At 34.1% G+C, this 27,977-nt stretch overlaps 1 protein-coding gene across 3 annotated transcripts; it reads right to left on the reverse strand.

Moving 5' to 3' along the window:
• Window positions 1–688: 688 nt before the first annotated feature.
• On the reverse strand, window positions 689–27,968 carry Tsp42Er (Tetraspanin 42Er). 3 transcript variants are annotated; one of them, XM_073955862.1, is made up of 5 exons: window positions 27,883–27,968; window positions 1,481–1,648; window positions 1,236–1,394; window positions 962–1,159; window positions 689–902 (listed from the first exon to the last, which is right to left on the reverse strand). In XM_073955862.1, exons 1-5 carry the CDS (start codon window positions 27,940–27,942, stop codon window positions 831–833), a joined length of 657 nt encoding a protein of 218 aa, XP_073811963.1. In that variant the 5' UTR covers window positions 27,943–27,968; the 3' UTR covers window positions 689–830. The 3 variants fall into 3 exon arrangements, with proteins under 3 accessions (XP_073811963.1, XP_073811962.1, XP_073811964.1); XM_073955861.1 differs by lacking the exon at window positions 27,883–27,968 and adding an exon at window positions 27,481–27,595; XM_073955863.1 differs by lacking the exon at window positions 27,883–27,968 and adding an exon at window positions 7,160–7,232.
• Window positions 27,969–27,977: the final 9 nt, after the last annotated feature.

Consider the following 27,977-nt stretch of genomic DNA (forward strand, 5'->3'; position numbering starts at 1 on the left):
CCTAAACTTTGTTGGTATAGGTCAACGTCCTCATATAGCCCCCATTGAACAGTACCTCCCGATTTTTGGTATTTTGAAAATGTTGGCCTTAATATCGCGCCGATATGGCTGAAATTTGGTATTTAGTCTTCGGGGTATAAAACATTCCACCAAAAATTTGTTGGTATTGGTCTTCATCCCTTGCAAGAAATCAGACAGCATACGTCCAGGTTTTGCCAAAGGCCTCATGTAAGGGTACTAACCGATTTAAGAGTATTTGAAGATTTTATTCACATTTGCCTACCGAATGTTGTTAATTGGAAACCGATATTGCCCAATTTTATGTGTTTCGAGGGGTTTTTGTCAAATTGTCGAAATTTTGTATTGTGTTTAGTCAGAGGGCAGAAATAACAACGGTGAGCTCTTTTAAGGAGTGTTGCTACATTTTTCTTCTGAAGTGGATGTAAGTTGGTATTTCGGAATTTTAATGGGTAGAAAACCTCCACAGAGGCCAATTTTGTGGAGGCGAACAAATTTAAGCCAAAACTCATAGATGTGTTGCAAAAGAAATTTGGTTTCTTGCGCTGTTCAATACCACAGATGTATGAACTCATGGCTGCAAATATTTTTCGTTGCATTTATTTGCGTGAAACAGGCATTTCAAAACATCGACCTTCTTTTGCCATTAAGTTAGTAAAACACAAATATGTTCAATTGTACATATATTTAAAACATAAATCTACATACATATGTTATTATAAAATTAAATATTTTTAGCAATAAATATAAATTCTTTTGAAATGTTGGGAAAGGAAATCGTGTACAAGCAAAATTTCAGCTTATACACCCAATTAATATCTGGACCTACGTTCTTGATTGCGGAATGAAATAGCCAAGATACAAGCAGAAACGAAAGCAACGGCCTAAAAAGAAAATAATATATCAGTAGATTTTCATCGAAAAATGGAAAAAATAAACTTACCTCTACGGTGAGTGTAGACCAGCTGAAAATTGTTATCCAGTGTTCGGCAGCTTCATAGACAGCAATTAATTTGTACAAGCAGCCATCGGGATAAATGAATGTGGCATTTCCAACATTTCCATTCGAGTAACAACTATCGGGTATGGTTAAATTGGCATTTGTGTAATCAGTCGAGTTAACTTTACCACAACAGCCCAACTGTAATCAAACAAAAAAATAAAAATTTCATATCACTTGAAATACGCCTAAGGTAATTCTCGAAATTTGTACTTACGGTATTCTGAACATGAGACATGGCATCAGTGCCATTCAACTGTAATTGCCAGGCCATATCAATGTCCTTGTGAGCCTTTGTCTCGCCATCAATGTGAGAAATGTAACCGAAATGAAGAATGGCATTACCGGTTATTAAGATCACCAAGAAGAAGGCATACTGAAGAATAAAAATGGTTATAAAAAATATGAAGTCGAAATATATCTGCAAACAGTGAACTTGTGTTCCCAAACCAAATTACATACCGTCCATGTCAAACAGATATTTTGACGAATGGCACCACAGCAGCCAAAGAAGGAAACAAGGAATACAATAGCACCTAATACAATCCAAAAGATGCAGAGTATACGTCCTTCATCGGTGTAATTGTTTAAAGCCAAACAATTCACGACAATAGTGCCAATACCCAAGAGCTGAAATCAAATAGAATGACGCAAATTAATCAAATTGTTATAATATGAACATAATTGTAAACTAATTGAAAAGAGGAAAGGAAGTAGCTGGCGAAATCAATCATCAATAAAACTAAAATGAATAACAAGTGTGCTGACTAAGGCTATGACTTGTTGACATTTCTCTTAAAAATGATTTCCTGTTGTGAGAATAAATGAACTTTTGCCTATTAATGCCTAAAACAACATTCATTCTCTTTTATTATAAAAAAGGTTCCGCACAAACCCAAATTTTTTTTTAAAAAATACTATAAAATGAAAAAAAATGTTTTCCTCAAAAAAAATATTTCCTGTTGCACAAATGAATGACATTTTACCTATTAACTTTTATTCCATTTATATATTGAACAAGTAAGAACTGCGTTAAGTTCGGACCGGCCAAACTTGTTATACTCTCCACCCCGAGTTGTATTGAAGTAAAACTGAACAATTAGTCTGCTTTGGTTTATGAAGAAGACTAAATACCAAATTCAAGCGATGTCGGTAAAACTAACTTTCAAAATACCGAAATTCGGGAGGTACCGTCCGATGGGCGCTATATGAAGGCATGGAACTTCAACTGTACACATTTCTGGGGGAAAGTTTTATACCACCAACGAAGACTAAATATTCAAGCCACAACCTTTAAAATACCGAAAATCGGAAAGTACAGTTCTAGGGGTGGCAATATGAAGGTTTAAACCTACACCTACAAATTTCAGGTGGAAAGGCCACAAACTGGGATGTGCCGTTCTATGGGGGCTGTAAGAAGGCGTAGACCTATACCGACATATTTAGAGGGAAAAGTTGAATAACCTACCGGGGCAGCGTTCATCACTTCCAATCGTCTCAAGTTCAAAGGGAAATTCGACAATAGAAATGCCTTCTTCAGAAATGGTACCCATATGTTCTCTAACTAATTCTGTTCCTCTAGTTACTGTCAATGCACCCTGTTCAAATGTTAATGCTTCTGTTCCAATTACATCTCAAATTCAGGAAACTGATCAAACTTTAAATTCCAATCCTTCTTGGTCTGGGGGTAGTAATGAACTAATCGTAATTCCTCCCAGAAAAAGTATTTTTATTTCCAGACTACATCCTAATACAAATGTAGATAACATCTATAATTACCTAAAAGCTAGATTGAATAATTTACGTGACACTGACTGCAAAATTATGAAATATAATTCGTCAACGCCACGTGTCATATCATCTTTTAAATTAACTGTGCCTCATGAGTTCTTTAATGTTATATTAAATGATTCATTTTGGCCAGAAAGTACACTAGTTAAAGAATATATATACAGAGAGAAATCTAATACTAATAATCCTGTAGTTATTCCTTCAGTCGTGCCTGTTTCAAAAAACCAATAAGTTCGCTATCCTTACTTTACCAAAATGTTAGAGGTCTTAATACTAAACTTAATAATATTTACTTAAAATCTTTTGGTTGTGATCTTAAAATCCTAGTTTTTACAGAAACTTGGCTGAAACCAGGTATTCGTGACACTGAGATTTTGTCAGATCAGTACCAAGTATACAGAAAAGATAGGTTAAACAAAATTGGTGGAGGAGTATTCATTGCAGTTCATAATTCCATTGCATCAGAGCGAATTATGCTTACTGAATACCCTTATATTGAATTTGTGTGTGTTAAAATAAAATATTTAAATCAATCCTTTATTATAACGTGCTCCTACATTGCCCCAAACTCAGACATAGACATTTATCTTAAACATTCTGAATTAATAAAAGAAGTTTCATTACGGCATTCAGCAAATTCTGAATTGATTTGTCTTGGTGATTTTAATTTACCAAACTTAACATGGGTCTCAGGTGACAACATAGTAGATTATGTACCTGTTTCATCAACAGAACTCTCTACAGACATGTTATCCTTCTGGGAAAATAATTTTGATCAATGTCTCTATCAAATAAATAATATCTATAATTCTAAAGGCAAAATTTTAGACTTAGTGTTTTCTTCAACCATAAACTCTTCTGTATGTGCAAGTCCTTCATTCTCAGAACCTGAAGATATGTATCATCCCACCCTTATGGTAACTCTTGAACTCAATAATAGTTCAACTACTAAAACTTTATCGCAAACTAAGCCAAGTAAACTAAATTTTGGTAAAACTAATGTGATCCTTCTGCGTTCTATCTTATCAAATAATACTTGGTTACCTCAGGGAAACATTGATTCCCGTATTTCAAATTTTTATAAAGTACTTAATGATGCATTAACAGTATCAGTTCCTCTCTTAAAGATGTGCTCAGAAATGGGTCCTGCTTGGTTTACTCCACATCTCAGGAGTTTGCGCAATATGAAAAGTAGAATGTATAAAAAATTTAAAAGATGTAATTCCACTTTAAACTTTACCAATTATGCAAAAGCTAGAAATGCGTTCAACAGAGAAAATTCAAGGTGTTATTCAAATTACTTAATTAAGATGCGAAATAATTTTCATAGTAATCCTAAAAACTTTTATAAATTCGTAAACTCTAAAAGAAAAGTACGTGAATTTCCTAGTAGCATGAGACTTGGTTGTAGTGAATCATGTGACCCTAATGACATTGCAAATATGTTTGCTGACTTTTTTCAAAATACTTACTCCAAATTTTCAACTAACTCCCTTAATTACCCTTATAATATTCATAAACTTAACCAGTTTCCTCGCATTATTCTCACTGAGGATGAAGTATTAAATGGTTTATTGTCATTGAAATATTCAAACTCACCAGGTCCTGATGGTGTTCCGACTTCTATTTTAAAATCATGTGCATATGAACTTTATCGTCCCCTAACAATTATTTTCAATGACTCGTTGACATTGGGATATTTCCCACTTGTCTGGAGATCTAGCTTTATTATTCCTTTGCATAAATCTGATAGTAGATGTGTGATTGAAAACTATAGAGGTATTGCAAAACTAAGTGCAATTCCTAAACTTTTTGAGCTTCTGGTTTCACGCCGAATAACTCATTTCGCTAGATCTATAATATCACCTTATCAACATGGTTTCGTTAAGGGTAGGTCTACCTTGACAAATTTATTGGAACTTACATGTCACGTTCACAATGGATTCGTAAATAAATGTCAAACTGATGTTATATACACAGATTTCAGTAAGGCCTTTGACACCGTTGTACACGAATTGTTAATATATAAGCTTGATTCTATGGGGTTCCCATCAATACTCTTGTCTTGGATACGTTCTTATCTACAGGACCGTACCCAAAGGGTTTCTTTTAATGATATTCTGTCAAAAAATATAACTGTGCATTCTGGTGTTCCTCAGGGTAGCCATTTAGGTCCATTACTTTTTGTACTCTACTTAAATGACCTTCCATCTGTTATTCGTTGGTCTAAAGTATTAATGTTTGCTGATGATGTTAAACTGTTTAGCAATCATGATTCTTATAATCAATCAATTAATCTGCAACATGATTTGTATTCTCTTTCCAACTGGTGTAGTGTCAACGGTATGTCATTAAACTTAAAAAAATGTAAAAAATTGTCATTTTATAGATCTCGTCCTGATTCTTGCGATTATTTCATAGGTTCGCACAAATTGGATAATGTAGACTCGTTTGTGGATCTTGGAGTTATTTTAGATAGTAAATTACGTTTCAACTTACATATAGAGTCTTGTGTTAATAAAGCCAAGTCATTACTTGCCTTTATAAAACGCTGGTCTAAGGAATTTGACGATCCATACGTGACCAAACGCTTATTCACTAGCCTTGTCCGACCAACATTGGAATACGGTTGTGTACTCTGGAGTCCTTTTTACAAATGTTATTCTGATAAGAAAGAATCAGTACAAGTTCAATTTCTTTTATTAGCTCTTAGAGGCTTAGGGTGGAGCACAAGTGAATCTCTTCCACCATATGAAAACCGTCTAAAGTTAATTGACCTTCCAACGTTGGAAAAAAGACGTTTAATGCTCAGATCTATATTCATTATTAAACTTTTGCGTGGACAAATTGAATCACAGTTTTTAATTGGCGAAATCAATTTTAATGTACCTTCACGTAATACTCGAAACTACATACCACTTAAATTAACGTTAGCGAAATCTAATTATGAAATAAGTAATCCACTCCGATCTTTATGTGATGAATATAACAAGTTATATAATAGGATGTCTTTATCGGAACCTCTGCATGTCATAAAAAACTTTATCTTACGTTCTTAGTATTGTTGTAGCAGTTGCCAGGCAATATGTTAGATTAGACCTATTTTATTTCTTGATGTGTTTGTCTTTAAAATGTAACTTTCTAACCGGCTGATGTTTGCTGTAGCTGGTTTTCCCTAGTCTACTAATCCCCCATATTCCGGAATATGAGGTGTACGCGCTCCCTACGTTAAGGGGAGGTGGCCCTCTCGGTCGGCAAGGGCGGGAAAGAGTGGCGTTTGGAACGATCGAAAAAAAACCCTTAAACGAAGACTAAATACCAAGTTTCAGCCATTTCGAAGGATTATTGTGGTCATAACCATGAAAATACCGAACATTGGGAGGTACCGTTCTATGGGGGCTATATTAAGACGTGAACCTGTACCGACACATTTGTGGGGGAAAATTTTATACCACAAACGAAGACTAAAAAAATATATGAATGGCGACAAATTTCGTATGGAAAGTTTTATATTCCAAATGACTAAATACCAAATTTCAGCCATTTCGGAGGAACATTGAGGCCACATCCTTTAAAATATGTACCAAAGATCGGGAGGTACAATTCTAGGGGCCAATATGAAGGTTTAAACCCATACCTACAAATATCAGTTTGAAAGTTCTGCACCCCAACTAAGACTAAATACCAAAATTCAGCCATTTCGGAGGAATATTGAGGCCACAACCTTCAAAATACCAAAAATCGGGAAAATATATTATGTTGAAGGGTATAAAAAGGTCCCGCATAAACCACTTTTAATTTTTATGATATATGAAATAATGTTATATATAACATAAAAGTATTTATATGTAATAGTGCGATGATAAAATTATTGACAAACAAACGGTTATGTTATTTTGGTTATGCCGTGTGCCCCTATACCTTGTATTCAGTTAAAAATCAACTTACAGAGACTTCAAAAAATTGTCAAAAGTTCCTAAAAATTTAAAAGCTTTTTGCGCGGAAGCCCTTTTTTATCGAATCACTTTATAATTAAGATTTTATGTAATCTTAAGTAAAAACTCATCAAAATATCATACAGGGAAACGAGGATGTAAAAAAATCATAAGCCTAGTGTTGACTCTTTCAATAATTGTTTTCTGATATCAGACGTTTCAATTACAGTAATAATTTGTCATCAAAAAGCGTGGAAATTTTGTGCACAGATATTCGAATTTGATTTGTATCTAATTTAATAGATGTAGGTCAATGTTTCCACCATTTTATTTTTGTCTTTTAACACAAAAAACCTCACAATTCTTTACATAATTCTGAACATAAATCCAATTATTTCTATAAACTATTATTTACCGATGAATTGTGATATCGCATATGGTCTGAAGAAACAATTTTCTTTTTGGGTGCTACATAAATTTCGCCGTAACTCCATAGCTCCATATACTTTGGTTAAAAATCTTCACAAAAAAATAAGAACACTTTTGAAAAAATTACTAATAATATTTGCACTTCACTTCTGAGTTCTTCTTAGACACGATGCGTTGCTATGACTTCTTGGATAAATATTAAGTTCATAGTTTTAACTGCAACGATCTTAATCCCTTGGGATACCGTACTATTCTAATTCAATATTTATTCATTGGATGGATAGACATTCATTGTTTCTCTTTGTTACATTATCTCTTAATTGAATAGACATAAAAACAGCAGTTGAACTTTGAATCAAAGAAACTTCAAAGAAAGTTTGCCGAATTTATCTTTGCAAAAGTTTCCTACCCATTTTTGTTTAAAAACAAACAAAATACATATTTGACCAATATTTCAACATTTATGACGCAAGTCCAAAGTTCTTCTTCTTGACACCGTTATCTCGTATCCAACTATGAATGCCAGCCAGCCTGCCTTATCGTTAACCAATGTTTCTGTTTTCATTTTGGTCAGATACAAAAGTGGTATTTTTGGATTGTCAATGAGAATTTCCAATCAATTTTCTTTATTGGGCAATTTGTGTAAAAATACTGTTATCTCCTTCTAGAATTAATTAAAATAATACCAATTATGAAAAAATTTCCAGATTGAACTGGTTTGTATGCATTCTATGACACTATGCAACACTGAAAATGCAAACAACTTATAGTATGCATTTTTTGAAAGTACATATTGAAACTACAAAAACCATAGTTGGGTTTTGTCCTGTCAGATCCAATTCAGATTGTATGGCCTCATTAAAACCGGGCTAAAACTAAATTTTTTGCATTAATCGGGCCTTTATCTCAGAAACGAATAGGAATTTGTCTTTGATGTCTTTGGCAATATTTTAGCCCTAAACTAGTAGAACTTATCTGTTGAACAGACCATATAAAAAAACTCCATATAGGGCATTAAAATCGTTAAAATGTATCACCTAAACTATTGGGAGTGGGTGCCACCGTGGTGCAATGGTATGCACACCCGCCTTGCACGCAGAAGGTCGCGAGTTCGATTCCCCGGCCAGGCAACATCAAACATTTCAACGGTGGCAACATTTCAGCCATGTAATACTTCTCTATAAAGTGGTGTCGTAAGACACGCCGTTCGATAAACAGTAGGTCCCATATCATTGAGCTAATATGAATCGGGGTGCACTCATTGATATGAGAGAAGTCTCCCCTGTCCCGTCTGGGATGTTTGTGGAACAATTATTATTATTTTAAACTATTGGGAGTTGAACCAAGTAACATTTTGCAAAAAAATTTCAAAAAATGTTTTCAGCAATTCTTCAGAACATTCTGAAACTCTAAAATGCTTATTTCATGTTGTTTCAGCGGTATTTTGTATCATACTTTTTACAACAAGTATTTCAAACACAGTTCCCACGAGCTATTTATTCTCGCATTTGGCCTTTACCACATTATTGACATATTTATTAAATTGTCGTTGAAAAATATACTAAAAACAACGTGATAGAGGCAGTTTACAACAATGGCATATTCTAAACAGTTATGTTCTACATTCCAGTGAATATTTTTCAAAAAGAAAACATTAAGAAAAATTTAACAGTCTTGGAGTTATGGTGCGAAATGTATACAAATTGTGGAGTTTTTAGATATATTCTAACATTTGAGGCAATAATTGTAGTTTTTCAAGTTAATTGTTTCTCCAAATACTTTATTATTGCCCTTATATACAAATTTGCTTCAGTGGTCAGAAGAAGATTCCCATTGGTTTCAGAGATATAGCCCCGATTTGTTTTAAAAAGTCAATATTTAACCATGTTTAGATAGGGCCATAAAATCCAAGCTGGATATGACACAACAAAACCCGACTAGGGCTTTTGTCGTTTGTGTCTGTTCCTCATTCCTCAGTTCAAATTGTTTGCACAAGATTACCTTAAAAATGTTGCACAATGTAATCGATAACATATTTTTTTTCTTAGCGTTTGCAATGCAAATTGGAAGAGGCGAATTGTATTTGATTTGTGAGATTGCTTAGCAGCACTTAGGCCTGAACACACAATCAAAATTCACGTTTTGTCGAAGTCAAATTCTAAAGGGGAACACTTCCCGGCTTTATATCCTCCCATTTTGCAAATGTGAAATTATAAAGGAACCCTCAGTCTGTGTGAATTGAAACACATTTTCCCCAAAAACGTATGTATTTAGGGGGTCTTAAGAATTTTGGTCGTATGAACTTGCCGACAAAGATGTGGATTTCAAAAGTTTTACGAGGAAGGTACCTAAAGGAATGGACCGACATAGTCCATTTTGGAAGTGTATCTTATTTTGGGAGTCATTCCTCTCGATAGGACCATTATATCAGGAAACATGGACTTGCCCACGAAAAACATCATATCGCTGTAAACAGGGCAACTAGGAGTATCTCGGGTATAATTTCCAAAGAATTGAAAACGCGAACATTTATTATCGACAATAGTTTTATTGTTTTCTAACGTATTCTACAGCATGATTTATACACTTTTCAATAAGCTCAAGCCAATTCTTGAAGCACTTTTTCAACTCCCATTGGAACATCTCCAAAACGTGGTTTTAGAACGCTGCAATAACATTTTCTGTTGATTGTTAAAACGGGGAGATTCATGATTCTTCAACTTCGACGATCTTATAAACGTCTTTTAAAGCACAGCGATCGTATTTCTACCAAAATTTCATGCACCGATCGACACGGGATAAAACGAGAATACATTTTTTGCGGTCAGATGTTCATGTAATATCGAATGTAAGCTGGTGGAAGAAATGCCCAGGGATGTCTCTATCTCACGGTATATAACCTGGCGATCTTGGATTATCAGTTCACGCACGGCAGTTTTTGGACGACCTTCAATAACATTGTCTTTGAGAGGATACGATTGAATTCATTAAACCAATAATTCACAGTGCTATAGGATGTTGCTTCATCGCCATATTTACTTTCATCGATGCACTGTTCCATTTTTTGGCAAATTTTTTCTTCAACTCACTGTACTGAGTACATTTTTACTACAAAATGTCACACTTTCCAATGTAAAGTTTAAATGGCACTTAGCAGCACGTAGTGTTGCCTAGGCCAGTAACCTTCGTATTACCGCAAGGGTCACTAAATATATACCAAAACGTAGACTATACCAAACTGTGGACCTGTACCAAATACAAATTTATAAGGGGACTTTTTGTAGGTTTTGTAAATTTTAACATATTACACTTACACATTAGTAACTTTTTTATAAGGCATACCGTTTTTGCGAAAAATCAAAATAACAAATTAAGAACAACAAATGACCTTTCACCCAGTTTACTGCGTGAACTTTTTTAACATTTCAATGGAATAAACGTTATTTTAGTGATTAATAGGCAAAAGTTCATTCATCCCCAGCAAAATAAATTGGAAGTAGTGCAATGTAGACTAGTTCTTTCACGGCATGTTTTGGTGCAGTTCAAACGTAGTCGTGAAAAAGGCACTCCAATTCCTTACATTTTAACAGCATTTGGATGCGATCCAACGATTGACATCCATTTCTCACATTTAAATAGCATCCGGATGCAGTTCAAGGGAGTCGAGAAAAAGGCACTCCGTTCGATACATTTTACATGCAGTTGCTTAGTGATCCCTAGCAAGCAAGCCAATTTGTTGATACCTATAACTACAAAATTTTTTCAAAGATAGAAAAAGTGTGCATCAATTTCTAAAATTTTTATTAAAATAAAAAATACAACCAAAATTTTAGAACATTTTACGGTAACTCACGAGAGGAAAATTTCATAATGAAGAGCTGTTGGAGTACTTGTCGAAATCTATACATGTGGGAAGACAATATAAGAACCCCTTTAGCAGATGAAGCAAAAACATTTCAGCTTGGATTATGGAGAGCGGACGAAACAAACTCAGGTGCGATTATATTTAGTGAAGAAATTTCATAATCTGTGTTAATGTAATAAAGTTCTTATTATTCTTGTTTTACACAAACAATAAATTCTTTTTATTTATTTTATGATAGTTTGCAATGGCTTGCATTTTTATTGCATCTTTGAACTGCATAAAAACACATTCCGAAGAGTGCCTTTAAATTCAATCTAAAGCACTGCATCAAAACACGTGCTTTGGATGCAATTTGGACTGCATCCTATTCTACCCTAAAGGATTAGTTAAAATGCGATTCCAAAGGGATAGTTAAAATGCAGTGCCGAAGGGTTAGTTAAAATGCAGTGCTTTCAGTAGTCACGCTCTTGTAAAAATCATGAGTGAAAATGCATAATTTAATGCACTTCCAGATCACTTCACATATGATTTAACTGCATCTATGGATGCAAACATTTTGCTGGGTCCGTGCTACAGGAAATCATTTTTGAGAAAAAAAGTCATAACCCTAGTCAACATATTATATTGATATACATATATTCTTTGCATGACTGCTTTATAACCTTAGCGAAGACTAGATAACAAATTTAATGGTAAGGTGGTAAAATCCTTCAAAATGCCGAAAATCAGTCGATACCGTTCTATGGGGTTATACGAAAACTTTGACCGATATAACTCAGTTTGAATACCAAACACCCTAAGAGTAATATAAACTTCTGCACCAACTTATATGGCTCTATCTTCAATGATGCGAGTTCTATCCTGATGTTAAAAGACAGATAGACAAACATACATCTTTATACGAATATTTCGAATGTAACAAAGGGAATGACAAATTTAGTATCTTATGGTGATAAGTGTCAATTGTACAATTAACCAATGTTAAGTTCAGCTAGGCCGAACAGACAATCAAAAATTATTAAATTGACATTAATATATCCCCCATCCTATAGAGACTTATAATGCCCATAACACTATGAAACAAAAATTGAAAAAAACTTTGCAGGGGTTCTGATGCATAAATTCTGTTTTGTGGGAGTCCATGGAAGACGAATATACATTTGGTTTCTTTGGGTCACTTCGTTTTTTGATTTTATAACGGTAAATGTAGTGAAAAACTGGGTTTCTTGGATATTCAAATTTAAACCGACATAATTTGTTTTTTTCACAATTGATTTTTTAAATGTGGAGAATAATGTATTTCGAAGAAGCAATCGATTTTCATCGGTTAACAAATGGCTAAGTTGTAGTGGATAGAGTGTGACTAAAACTCAATTTGTGTGTTTTAACTTTTTGGTGTTTTGTATACTTTCCCTTATGAAAGATTGGTACCGTAGTGCGTATGATTGTAACTTGAATATTTCTGCTTAATAATTACGCACAAGGTATATAAAGGAGAGTATAAAAAAACAAAAGGTTAAAACACACAAAATGGCATAACTCATCTACTTGTCATCCGATTTTATTGGCTTATAAAGCTTACTAAATTTGCTTCTTGCCAAAATTAAATAATTACACTGTATGGTATCTTCTAAGCAGCATAGAGCACGAGAAAAAGTATTTTTTCTTTCTCTTTTTTAATGCGTTTGTGCCACACTTTAACTACATTTACCGTTATAAAATCAAAACAAGTAAAAACGGCGTTAAATTCGGCCAGGCGAAACTTGTTATACCCTCCACTATGAGTTGTTTTGAAGTAAAATGTAACAATTAGGGCTATATGAAGGCGTGGGCCTATACCGACAAATTTCACATGGAAAGTTTAATACCCCAAATGAAGAACAAATGCCAAATTTCAGTCATTTCGGTGGGTTATTGTGGCCATAACCTTCAAAATACCGAAAGAGTCCGACAAATTTCTGGGGGAAAGTTTTGTACCCCCAACAAAGACTAAGTACCAAATTTCATCCATTTCGGTGTGATAATGTGGGTAAAACCTTCAAAATACCGAAAATCGGGTGGTACCGTTCTATGGGAGCTGTATCAAAACGTGGACCTAAACCGACAGATTTCATATGTAACGTTTAGTACCCCAAATGAAGACTAAGTGTCAAATTTCAGCCATTTCGGTGGATTATCGTGGCCACAACCTTCAAAATACCTAAAATCGGGAGGTACCGTTCTATGGGGGCTATATCGAAACGTGAACCGATATAGGCCATTTGCAATACCGAACATCCTAGGAGTAATAGAGATTTTTATTCCAAATTACAAAGCTCTATCTTAAAAATTGCGAGCTGTATCTTGATCTCAACATATGGACGGACAGACGGACATGGTTATATCGACTTAGAATTTTACCCTGATCAAGAATATATATACTTTAGGGTCTCCGATGAATATTTCAATGTGTTACAAACGGAATAACAAATTTAATTATACCCTCCATATTATGGTGGAGGGTATAAAAACGAAACGACCCGGAGAAACTAAAGGTATTTTTTTAATTAATTTCTCGTTGAAATCGAGCTTAATGGTCAATAATGCATCTGAAAAAGGAAAGCCGACGATTCGAACCCACACACCCACCACCTTGTGACATGCATGTTTCGCCTTCGGTAAAGGCTCTTCAGACATATCGGATGTGGAGCGGCTTCGCTGTCCTCGAACTTTTCTTCTTTCAAAGTCATTTTTGTTTTTTTTTTTTTTTTTTTGACAACAACAATGGCGTTTTCCCATTTAGTTGTGCTTTCATGACAAACGCTTAACGCTGCCTTTGAGAGCAAAGAGTTTGGCTCTGAACGCTAACACGCCGTGACAACACTTTTTCCTGTGTTTTTCAAGGACATGGGTTCGGGTTTCATGGACTCCCACAAAACCGAATTTATGCATCAGAACCCCTGCAAATTGTTCATGTAGCACAGTGTAATTTAACGTCGATTTTTTAATAATTTTTCCTTTCGCTCATTTCAATTATAACGCTATTATAAAAATACATTTGCGCCTTACCCAGCATATACATATCTATGGATAAATTTACCCCACCCGCCTGATATGGGCATTACATTTAATCGAAAATTCATTTCATCTCTTCTAATCGAAGACCAACAGTAGTTCCTTTCCTAGAGAGACAATGGGTTGACCACATGTTCTTCTGTTATAAAAACAAACAGACTTCCTCATAAAAGACGCTTCGTTCCTCAAAAGACTAAAATTTCCTCATAGCATACGAATAAGGTGTCTTTGACTTCTAATAGAAAACAAGAGAAGACTAGTGAGCCTGCTATGAGATGAACAGTGGATCTTCTAGAAGATGTGGGATATGAAACCATTATTCCAAAGTGTATTGTAAACAATCAATTGAAACTGTTTCCGATATGCATTTTTTATCAATATATTAAAATGGTTGTATATAAATTATGCTTCTCTAACTGATTTAAAGAAATTTTTATTTAAAAAATATTTGTTAAATGTAGCACGAATTGTTGCCCGGAGCGGAATCAAGTTTTTTTTCACGACTGCACCTCCGACTCCTGCAAATTCGCTAGACTCCGACTCCGAAACCCTGCTTATCAGATATGGATGCAAATATCTAATATATCATTGCTAAACATCAATCATGGTTTGACAAACATATCTAATTACCTTCTCTCCTTAGGATTCAATAAAAATTATGATTTATACCTTCTTGATTCAAAATGGAACGAGATAGGCCTATAGCTCCTTTTGATGATCCACATAAAATCAATAATGAATGTATTTTTGAAATCAAAATGCATGTAGCATTTATTGTCCAATTGGAATGAAAATGAGATATCATGTTGTTATAAAAATCCTTAAGTCATAAAGTTCAATTAATTAAATAAATAAAAATTAATTAAAAAAACTGACCTTTGATCTAATAAGGCAAAAATTAAGAAGATATTTGTATGACCAAAGGGCAAACGCCATTTGATGGGAATCGGTACAGTTTAAGATATAGTTCCTATATATATTCTGTCGATTTCATGTATTTGATGCATGATGCTATGTCGGTCACATTTTTATAAAACCTGAAATATACGACGGAATTTGGGCTAGAAATAATTTTGCTGAATTAAGTTGAAATCGGTGCAGATTTGTATTTACTTAATTTTCTCATAAATATTTTCGCCCCATTTTATGTATCAGATGCAACAAGCACGCCATGTCTTTTAAATTTTGATAATATTTGAAATATGTATGTTGGACAATGGTGTAGGGTATCATATAGTCGGCCCCGACTTTGATACATTCTGCACTGGTTTTAACTTTTTGTTCAATTGCCGATTCACAATGGTTCAGAAATCTATTTTCCTGACCAAAACCCCAATTTTTTGTCGACACCGATAGTTAATTTCTATATGGGATAGTAGTCATATTGAAATTTATGTTTATTGTTTTTTCTGTTAGGTAGGTAGGATTGCTTGTTTAAGAAACGTTATACGATTTAAGACACACGCTAATAAATTATCGTAGCGTTTACACAAAATGAGTTATTTTATTTTTCATCAGGTACTAAATTTAAGTGAAATACGAAGATGGGCCATATCGGTCTACTGCCTCGGGTACTCCCCCACAACAGTTCAAAACAGTTAGCTAAAATTGTGCGCACGATAACTCTTATTTTTAAGAGGCATATATCAGTTAATAATATGGACTATATATCAACTCCTCTCCTCCTACACAAAAAGTTTAGTGCAAGGCCCCTATTACGATGGTACAAGTTTTTGAGTGGCAAGTCCATACTTCTTGAGAAAATGAGCCGAAAGCTGTAAAAAACCCCTATGACCAGCAAGTGTAGTGGCACAAGACAGCTCTTGAACCGAAGGCTGCGTTGGTCCACACTTTGCATATTGTTCACTTCTTTCGGTACCTCCCCCCTAAGTACCTAAGTTCTTTCATAAAAAAAGTATTTCAATTTACTGATAATTTTTTACTTGTTTCCATACCGTTTTTTACAATTTTTGTTTTACAAAAATGAACACTTTTTATACCCTATACCACAATGTGGAAAAGGGTATAATAAGTTTGTTTTCCCAAAAATTCATGTAACGCCGCGAAATATTCGTCGTAGACCCCTCATGTGGTATACCAAACTTCATATCTCGACGAGATAAAGCGATTTAGCTATGTGTGTCCGTCCGTCCGTCCGTCCGTCTGTCCGTCCATTAAAAATTGTAATCAAGCTACAGGCCGCAATTATGGACCGATTGTCCCGAAATTTAGTATGAAGGTCGGGGTTGTACCAGAATAGAACTGATTAGTTTTTGGCGATGATCGTGAAATGTTAAAGGGATGAAATGGACCAAAAACAAAATTTTTGGTCGATTTTGTAGCCGCTCTGTAGGTCGCAATAATAGTTCGATCGGCGCGAAATTTTAAACAAAGGTTAAGTTTATGATGGAGAAGGCGTGTGCAAACCAACATGAATATCAGATAATATTTAACGGGTTAAATGGACCAAAACTTTTGTGTGAAAATTGGTAAAATTTGTAATGTACAGGTTATATCTTTATCCATGGAGGAAATATATTGCAAATCTATAGTGGTATAGGGTATCACATGGTCGGCCCTGTCCGACTATAGCCTGCTCTTACTTGTTTAAATACTATATGAGTTTTCCTATGACTTATATGAGTTTTATGATTTTTTATAAATTAGAAAAATTACATTCTTTTGAAAAAAATTTTGTTTAATTAAAAAAAATAATATTTTTATTTTAATAGTTTATTCATTGGCGTTTGGCCAATTATTAGATAGGAAGATATAAAAAAACAAAAACAAAAGTTCTAGGACAGAGAAGCCATCCCACAGTCGATACGTCTGAAGAGCTACTCAACTAATAGCGAAACCAGGTCACGTAATTTGGTGACTGTGTGGGTTCGAGTCCTTGGCTTTCCTTTTTCACTTGCAAAGAATTTTCGATCATCAAGCTTAACTCTAAACGAGAAAATTAATTAAAAAAACACTTATAGTTTGATGCAAAATATTAAGATAACTTAAAAATATTGTCCTTGAACAACCGTATTACTTTGTAATGAATAAAATAATACACTTCGACTTTTGAAATCCAATCAATAACAAAAGCAAATTTATAAAATGATTATAAAATGTTTCTAACAACTCCATTATTATATTTTTAGGTGTTTAGTGTACCATGCTAAGAAAGTCATGTGCTATTTCATTGTAAATATATATATATATATATGATATGATATGGGACCTACTGTTTATCGCCGAGTCCGAACGACGCACAGAGGACGAAATCATTGATCTAGCGGCGCGAAAGTCAAAAAATCAAAGTATAAAATTGCGAAATGTTTTCCATTATATCGATTACAGACACTCTGCTGACTAAGATTTTGGTTTTACTTTTTTGTTGTTGTAAATATTCACTCAGTTATTCAGTGTCAAGTGCAAAAAATTTTGACGGATCAGATTTTAATAAAATTGTTGCTAAAAACCTGATCTCATATTTGTTTAATTGTTAAATAAAATCGTAATTAAACTAAACAAAGTTTATTTTTTATTGATAGGGGAGGGTTTAAGTTAAATTAAAATAAAATGTTTGGGGCCTGAAGTTACATAGTTATCTTTATATATAAAACTCAATTGTCGTTTGTTGGTAATTGAATCAGTTGAAAACGGCTGGAGCGATTTGGATATTTTTTTGTGGAAATGTTAGTCATAGTCCAGTTTAGGTTTTTATGCAAAGAAAAATTGGCCACGCCCACTTTTCCCCCCACTTTTATAAATATGTTATATCTACGAAACTACTCAACAGATTTTCCTGAAATTTTCAGGGAACGTAGAGTGATGGCCCCCTGTTGAAATAGGCTACACATTTGGTTGAATTTCGGATCGGGCGGGGTACCTCCCCTATGCCCTATTTTTGTAAAAATGCAATATTTGCAACAATTACAAATGTATCGCTTTGAAAATTAATTTCCGAGTCAATTGCGATTGTGTCTCCGACCTTACGTGCTTATTTGGGGCATTAAGACTGGACAACGCCCACTCTTTTAAATATGTTATATCTACGAAACTACTGAATCGATTTTCCTGAAACTTTCAGCGAATGTACAGGGTTGGTCCCCGATAAAAATAGGCTACATATTTTTTGACTTTCGCATCGGGCGGGTACTTCCCCTACGCCCTATTACAAATACGAATGTATCGGTTTCGGAATTTATTTGCGAGTCAATGGCGATTGTGTCTCCAACCTTACGTACTTATTTTGGGACTTAAGATCCGACCACGCTCACTTTCTAATTAGGTTATATCTACAAAACTACTGAAGCGATTTTCAAGGAAATCGCGATTTGTCTAAACTTTTAAATCTTTAAAAATAAAAATCAAATGTCGTTCGTTGGTCATGACATCAGTTGAGAACGGCTGGACCGATTTCGATATTTTTTTATGCAAAGAAAATGTACGCCCCCTTTTTTTCAATTTTAAATTTTTATCATTTCTACAAAAACTACTGAACTGATTTTCCTGAAATTGCCAGGGAATGTACAAGGATGGCCCCCGCTTAAAATAGGCTACAAATTCATTTGAATTTCGGAAGGGGCGGGGTACTTTCCCTATACCCTACTTTTTTAAAAATGTTATATTTACAATAATTACGAATGTATCTATTTCGGAAGACCTTACCCACTTTTTTAGGATCCAATGACTTGACCACACCCACTTTTTAAAATATGTTACATCTACAAAACTACTGAACCGATTTTCCTCAAAATGTCAGGGAATGTACGGGCATATTTTCTTGAATTTTGAAGGGGGCATATTTGAAAAAAACGCCTTACCTTTATGAATAAAAATCAAATGCTGTCATAACCCAACTTAGGTTTTTTGGAAAGAAAAGTTTACCACGCCCCCCGAAAACAGGTTACATATTTTATTGAATTCCAGAGGGAGCGGGGTACCTCCCTATGTGATATTTTTAAAAAACGTTATATTTGCAAAAATTATGCATGTATCGGATTAAAAATTTAAGGATTAATCTACAATCTAGGTACTTCTATAGGGCCTGTAGGCCCGACCACGCCTGTTTTTTTAAATATGTCATAACTCCAATACTACTGAAGGGATTTCCATAAAATTTGCGACAAAAGTTCAATGTTTGCCGTTGTTATGTATATATTATGAATTTCGGAAGAGGTGGGGTACCTTCCCCATGCCTTTCTGTTAAACGCTATATAAGCCAAATGTATGATTATATCGGTTTCAGCATACATTTTGGTAGGCAATGAAGTTGTGTGCACCCTAGGTACATATTTGGAGCCAAGATACCGGACCAGGACTTCTTTTTTTATATATGTTATATCTTGAAAACTGATGACCACGCCCACTATTTTCAAAACATTATTTTTCCAAAACAACTGAACCTAATATTCAGAAAATGTTCAGGAATGACCCGTGGTCCAAAATGCTATATATTTGTAGACGAATTTCAGGGCCTATGATTTTATAATCGCTATATTTGCTAAACTTATGAGTGCATCGGGTTGCAAATTAGTTTTCGAGACAACGGTGGTTGCGCCCCCGACCAAGAAAAACTATATATTTACAAATTTACTTGAATGGTGAGGTTCAACGGTCCATCAGCCATGAAAAGCTAAAACATATAAGTCTCAATAAGCGGGAGAATTCGATTTAACCACTTTTTAACCTTTAAAATTAGAGACAGGGACATGGACGATAATAAATCGTAAAAAGCATAAATTGGCGAAAAAATCCGACAAAGTCCGTAAGAGAAAAGAAAGGTTACAGACAAAAAATCCTTCTCGGTTTGACAATAGACCGAAGAAGTGAGGTAGAAAATACCTATTTTTGAATTTTCAAGCATAAAGTCGATAAAAAGTTGTCATTAAAACTCATTACGACGGGCCAGCAACGCGGACCGGGGTCTGCTAGTAAAGCAATAAATTTTCAAAAATTATTATTTTTTGTATGTTTTTAGTGCAATATAGTTTTGTTGGATGGAGCGTAACTACAAAGGTCCACCGAGGTTCGGTCCAGTTATTTTTTTAATAATTAAATTGGACTCCCTAGATTCCGAATAACCAAATCTTGCTGATAAATGGTCTTGAAAAATAGCTTAAATCCTGAAAATACCCAAAATCTGTCGGTACGGTTATATGGGGGCTATATCAAAATGTAGACCTATGTTCGCAATTTTTGGTGGAGAATTTTTGTTTCCACTGGGAACCCCAAATACCAAATTACACCTAATTTGGTCGGAAAATGTAGCTTTAAATCCCCAAACTACTGAAAGTCGGGAGGTACCTTAAAAGGGGCCTATACCCAAACGTGGAGCTATGTCCACAATTTTTGGTGGAAAGGTTTAGTGATCACTAGGAACCCTAAGTACCAAATTACAACTAATTTGGAAGGAAAAAGTGGCTTAAATCCTCAAAATGTCGAATATCAGGAGGTACCGTTATATGGGGGCTATACCAAAATATTTGCCTATGTTGTCCATATTTAGTCCATAATTACCCACAGACACAGATTGAGTTTGTGCAAAATTTCAGAAAGATATCTTCATTCGTTTCCAAGTTATTAATTTCGCGCCGCTAGATCAGTGGTTTCGACCACTGTGCGGCGTGTCTAAGACACCACTTGTAGAGAAGTTGTACAAGGCTGAAATACTCAGAAAATGTCGCCAACATTACTGAGGGGTATTTTGCCACCGTTGAAAAGTGTTTGATGTTGACTGGCCGGGGGATCGAACCCACGACCTTCAGCGTGCAAGGCGGGTGGGCATACCATTGCACCACGGTGGCACCCCGTGTATAACAAACTGAAAACATATGTATAATATCTGAACAAAAATTGATTTTATTCAATATTGCTAAAAAAACTAACATGTTTTTGACAATAAAATCGTTAAATTTGAATGGCGTTTTGAGATATGAGCATTCATAGCTTCCAACAAACAATAACATTAAGGAAACAATTTAATGACGTCAAAATGATAACTGACTACCGTTTATTCTTGTCGGTATTAATCAGCGTACAAACCGCCTCACATCAATCAACATATTTCTTTATCAATAGGTGCACTTCATCATACGCAATGCACTTCAAATCGACAGGTAAATACTGATAGAAATCTACATAGAATGTTTTGGTTCCGTAATGACTCATATTTAAAAAATAATTGTTAAGTTCTCTGGTGTTCGATAAATATTTCACTGTCGGTCTTGACTTTAATTTTGTCAACATGTCTTAAAAGTTCTAATATGGAACAAACTATACATATACCCCCAAACAAGTCTGAATCATCATCTATCGAATGCAAATGTGTATTTGTCATTGATATGATATCTATATTCTCACGTCTAGCCATTTCAGAACTTTGTATGTTGTTAAAGTGTAATTGTTGCGATATTTACTTTCGTCTACCTGCATTAACATCGCATTAACAAAAATCGATGAAATTTTTTCAAAAGTTGTTAATTTTTAAAGGAGCAAAATGGAGGAAGTTCACATTGAAACTTTATAAGACTTAAGGCGGAAACCCAAAAGCGGCTGACTAATTTGCATAAGCCTTTTTTGGTAGAAGAGGAAATAACTGTCGTGCCCAATTTGAATTAGGTTGTCAATTCCTTTTATTCTGTTACCAGGAATCAACAAGAATGCCAGCTGCACATGTGTGTCAATCTTAAGGCCTCAACACATAAGAAGGATGGCATTCTTGCTTAAGTCACATCTGGTAAATGACTAAAGAACAAGTTCGTACTAATTCAAATGTGATTCTGAAATCTGTTTATTAGGTCGAACTTGGCCTTTAGTCTTTTATCAGATATGACTTCAGCAAGAATGTCATGCTTCTTATGTTTCGAGGCCTTTAACAATATTTTAAGAGTTTTTTTTCTACCCAATATTTACATAAAACAAGTAAAAACGGCGTACTTTTTATTTCGTCTACCAACTTCCGAAAAATAACGAAAATCTTCCGGTACCTACCAATGCTGACTATATCAAAACGTGGTTATGTACCGTCATTCTTTGCCATTCTCTGTCTGTACCGACAATTCTATTCCGGAATATATAAGCTATCTCTTCCGAAGTTTATGTATTTCCGTTGGATAACGTTACTAAGACCTTTAAAATTTCCAAAATCTGAAGATATTGTTCTATGGAGAGTATGAAAAAGTGTTTACTACCCCCAACGGATACTAAATACTACATTTTAGTTATTTCGGTAGGATGGTGCGTCTAAAACGTTGACCAGAGCTGTATTAAAACGTGGACCCACATAAACTGAATTTAAGGGCAAAAATTGTAAACTTTTGAGGTGGAGGTACCTGAAGAAATGGACACCGACGTAGTTTATCTTGGATTTGGTTCATTTGGGTCACTTCTTTATTTTTCTTGTTTTATAACGGGAAGTGAAAACCGAGGTTTCAAAGAATTTCAATTTTAAACGGGCATAACTTTGTTCAGAGTGAATTTCCATTTCCATTTAATAGGCGAATAATAAATTTCGAACAAGCCGTTAATATTTTAAATCGGTTAACAAATAACAAGTTATAGTAGTTGAAGTGTAAAAAAAGCATCAAAAAACGGGAAAATGATTTTCCTCGTGCTATAGGCTGCTTAGAAGATACCAAACAGTATTATTATTTACTTTTACCAAAAAATAATTTAAGAATTTAAGTTAACGGGAAAGCTAATGAAGTCGCTTGAAAAATGGATGAGTAATACAATGTTTTGTGTTTAAACTTTTTGGTTTTTTTTTATGAATGTCCGCCTCTCAGTCTGCCTGTGGTAATCACAGTAGCATCCACAAAAATTGGTATAGGACGCTGCAATTTGGGAGAGATAAGTCTTTTGTTTGGGGGCAGGTCGCGTTTGAAGATAGGCTATATCGGTCCAAGTTTGGTACAGTCCCAATATAACGGTACCGCCTGATTTCGGTTATTTTGACGTTTTAGCTACGTTATTAGACCGAATTATCTACAATTTATATTGGAAATAATTTCGGTAAAAACAAAACGTTTTGGTATAGTCCCCGTGTAATGGTATCTCCGGATTTTAGATATTTTAAGGATTTTAGCCAAATTTTTTGTCCGAACTAGCTGCAATTTGGCATTAGAGGTACCCTGTGCTCTCGACCAATAATTGCTAACATAGGTGCATTCAAGGCACATTTATATAAGGTAGACGCATGAATTACAACAACTAACAAATTTACAAAAACAACAGTTGAAAATTTAATTTCAAAGAAAATATTAAATAATAAGGTCGTTCTTAAAATTTTCTCAGGAAAAACATTTTGAAAATCCACTAAAAAAGAACAAATTTGAATCCAAATGTAAATATAAAGCATTCAGAACTGTCGTGGGTCCTTTTTATTACACGTTTGAAATGACACGAAATATTTTCTGGGTGAAAATTTCGAATTTTTAAATTTCAGTACATTTTGAAAACCCAATTTACAAAAAAAAAGTAAAACTACAGCTGATTGTCACTTCTTATATATAATAATTGTTCCACAAACATCCCAGATGGGACAAGGGAGAGTGGGACAAGGGAGAGGGACAATGAGTGCACGCCGATTCATATTGGCTCAATGATATGGGACCTACTTTTTATTGCCGAGTCCGAACGGCGTGTCTTACGACACCACTTGTAGAGAAGTTTTTATGGCTTAAATACTCAGGAAATGTCGCCAGCATTACTGAGGGGGAATTTTGCCACGGCCTGGGATTCGAACCGCAGACCTTTTGAGTGCAAGGCGGACGTGCTAACCATTGCACTACGGTGGCCCCGTCACTTTTACCTTTTATAAATTTGTCTTGTGCAGTTCCAACGAAGACTAAATACCAAATTTCAACAATTTTGGTATGATAATGTGGCTCAAATCTTCAAAATAGCGAAATTGGAAAGTGTTAAGATGGCTATATCAAAAAGTGGAATCCATTTCAATACCAAACATCCTAGGAGTAATTAAAACTTCTGTACCAAATTTAAACGCTCTATCTAAGATATTGCGAGCTGTATCTCGATTTCAACAGACGGACGGACATGTTATATAATTTATAGGATCTCCGATGAATATATGAATATTTCGATGTGTTACAAACAATTGAAAACAATTTTTTAATTGTTTCTTAAAATAATAATAAAAAGTACCTTTTCAATGAAAAATGTACCATTTAAGTACTTTTTGAAATTTCTAATTTTCCATCCCAGCCCTGTGCTCTCGACCAATTATTGTTAACATAGGTGCATGCAATGCACTCTTATATAAGGCATGAATTACAACAACTAACAAATATACAAACACAACATTGTTTTTATTGAAAATTAAATGTCAAAGAAAATATTGAATAATTGGGTCGTTCTAAAAATTTTCTCTGGAAAACCATAAATACATTTTGAAAATCCTCTAAAATACAACAATTTTGAAACAAAATGTTATATAAAGCATTCAGAACTATCGTAGGTCATTTTTATTACATGTTTTTGATGAATGGAAGTATTTTATGGTAGCAAATTTCGAAGATTCAAATTTCATTACCTTCAACCTTCTACCAAGGCACATATATATAAGGTAGAAGTGACAATCAGCTGTATTTTTACTTTTTTGTAAATTTTGTTTTCAAAATGTAATAGGGTCTGCTCATGAAATTTGAAACTTCGAAATTTGCTACCATAAAATACTTATGTTTATCGTAAACGTGTAATAACAATGACCTACGATAGTTCTGTATGCTTTATATTTACATTTTGATTCAAATTTTTTCTGTTTTTGAGGATTTTCAAAAGGTATTTATGTTTTTCCTGAGAATTTTTTTAGAAAGACCCTATTATTCAATATTTTCTTTGACATTAAATTTTCAATAACAACAATGTTGTTTTTGTAACTTTGTTAGTTGTTGTAATTCATGCATTTACCTTATATAAATTTGCCTTGCCTTCTACCTTCTCCACCAAAATGTGTCACCATAGTGCATATTTTGGCATGAGCCCATATAACAGTGCCTCCTGATTTCATGTATTTTGAAGATATTAGGTACAATTTTTACCGAACTACCAGTAATATGACATTTGATGTTCCCAGTGGTCATAAAAGTTTTTCACCAAAAATTGTCAAAAATTGTATAGCCCCATAAAACGGTACCACAGATTTTAGGTTTTTTAGTTTTTATCTCCATTGGCAAGATTGGATGTCCTATGTCATTTTTGCTTCCCAGTGGTTAAAAAAGTCTCTATCAAGACTTGTAAACAATTTCCTCAGTCTTTTAAATCGCCATTAGTTTTTTTATATATCTTTATTTTGTATATTTCACACCTAATTTTAATCTAAATAAAGCCGATAGCCGTAGTCGCTAGTGATTTTAGCTATGTGGGGAGTAGTCAAATATAAAACTAAATATTAATTATTTTGGTTCAGTTCGCCGCCGTAAAAGAAATGTTTTCGAGTGAAAAGATTATGCACAGGGGTAGTGGTGTAGGGTATCACATAGTCGGCCCCGTACCGACTATAGCCTTTTCTCACTTGTTTTTAATTGTAATAAATAATTAAATAAATAAATAAAATAAGTATGGCGATCGTTAAACGGTAACCCGTGCCAACCTAGCGATCATTGTTTCCATAGTAATTTGTATGGGGCCAAAGACGCATTTTCACGGAAATTCTCTAAATGCCACAATTATGATCGATGAAAAAACTTCACCAGTTAATTATTGTGGCAAAAAAACGATTTCTACAAAAAATTTTGAAAATCCGATCGGATTTTTACGTGGCTCCAATATGAATATTTAGAGAATTTTCGTGAAAATAAACATTTGGCCCCATACAATTTACTTGGGAAAGAAAGATCGATAGGTTCACACGGGTTAACCTTAACCGATCGACATAATATTTCATATATAAGGTTTTTGGATCAAATGGCCCGGGAGAACTTAACTCTTAACATGGAAGTTATAAAAATTATATTTGTCATTCCGTTTGTAACACATTGAAATATTCGTCGGAGGCCCTAAAAAGTATATATATTCTTGATCAGTATAAAATTCTATGCCGAAATAGCAATGTCCGTCCGTCTATAGAACTGTAGCGGCATTTTGAATGTTGTGTCCTGAATATCCCACCGAAATGGCTAAAATTTGGTATTTAGTCTTCGCTGGGGGTAAAAAACTTTCTACATGTCCACGTCTTTATATACTCGTAGGTACCATAGAAAAGCCCCTCCCGATTTTCGGTATTTGAAAGTTTTTAGCTACATTTTCTGACCTAATTAGTTACAATTTTGCATTAAGGGTCCCTTGTGGTTAAGCAACTTCCCCAACAGAATTGTGGACATAGGTCCACGTTGTGGAATAGCCCCCATATAACCGCCCGATTTCAGGTATTTTGAAGGTTTAGCTAAATTTTCTAACCAAAAATAATATTATTTGTTGACATAAGCCCACGTTATGGAGTATCCGCCATAGAAAAAAAGCTTTTTTTGCCACGTAATTTAAGAAAAAAATTCTGGTTTTAAATATTTTCGCATTCACCAAATTGGATGATGCGAGCAAAAGCTATGGCGGTTTTTATATTTTAAAGTTATTTGTTGTATGTATAAATCGTTAACAGCATTAAATACATATCTATTCGTAGAAGTTTAAACATTTCTTAAATTTATTTTTATTTTCGCGAAAAAGCAATAATTAAGAACAAATTTTGGAATAAATCCAAATTATTGTATAAACCTTAAAAACTGATTTGTAAATCTTTACAAAATCTAGACAAATGTGAGACCAAAATTATAACGATTAGATTTATAACGTGCAGGTTACAGCAACAACAAAAAATGGAAACCTATTATGGTAAAATTATTTCAAATATGTTTTTTGATTTAATACGAAACATTTGAGAAAAATGTTTGGGAGTTCTTTAACTATTTTTCTAAAATCCCATACAATATTTTATGTATTCTGGTCAACCTTCATCAAGAAACATGATTTACCATTGCGAAAGCTTAGTTACTTACTGCAATATCTTATGAAGGTGAAGAAATATTAGAATTATAATCATTCAAAAAACATGAAATTTTGAAACCGAATTCGTTAAATTCTTTTAAAATTAAAAATTCTCAAACATTTCACAAACATAATTGTTTTGTTGCTTCTGAATTTTGTTCAAGGTCCAATTTTCAGAAATATTATGCTTTTCACTACTTGTAGTGACCAATAAAATTGAAAAAAAAAATAATTCAAGGTTGTTTCATTTCACTTTTATCCATACTTGGGCAAATGATTCATTTAATAAACATGCCTACAAACATGTACATATATGTGTAGGTATATACTTTTGGTATTTACGATACCAACACTCAGTATATTTCCGCCAAAAATATATTGCCGTAACTTACCGCACAAAGGGTATTGAACAAGAATGTGGTATATTTTATTGTCGCTGTAGCACAACCCATTTTCGTCGATTGATGGTGGTGGTGGTCACTTCAGTTTAGTGTATCTTCGTTAAGCGTTTAAAATCAACTAATTGTCCAAATATTCTTTCAAATGCTTTAAACACTTTCTTTTGTTTTTTTCTATTCCATTTAGATTTTCTGTTAAACTGTTAACCTTTATTTAGAACGCTATTTGCGTTGCGATAACATATCTCCAATAGCAATAGCAAAAACTAATCATATCTTTGGCATTTTTAGATATTTACAACAACAACAGCAACAAAATTAATAAAAATGAAAACAAAAAGGCTCCAACTAGTCGAAAATGTTGAGATATGTATGCATAATGACCAACTAACTTACCGCACAAACTACACTGGAGAGTGTGATCGCATATTTCACTGTCGCTAACTCACATCCCATTTTGTTGGTGGATGCGTTCTCTTCTACTCTTTACG

Source organism: Musca autumnalis, unplaced genomic scaffold, assembly GCF_047663935.1.
Source record: "Musca autumnalis isolate F117 unplaced genomic scaffold, ASM4766393v1 scaffold_5, whole genome shotgun sequence".
NCBI lineage: Eukaryota > Metazoa > Arthropoda > Insecta > Diptera > Muscidae > Musca > Musca autumnalis.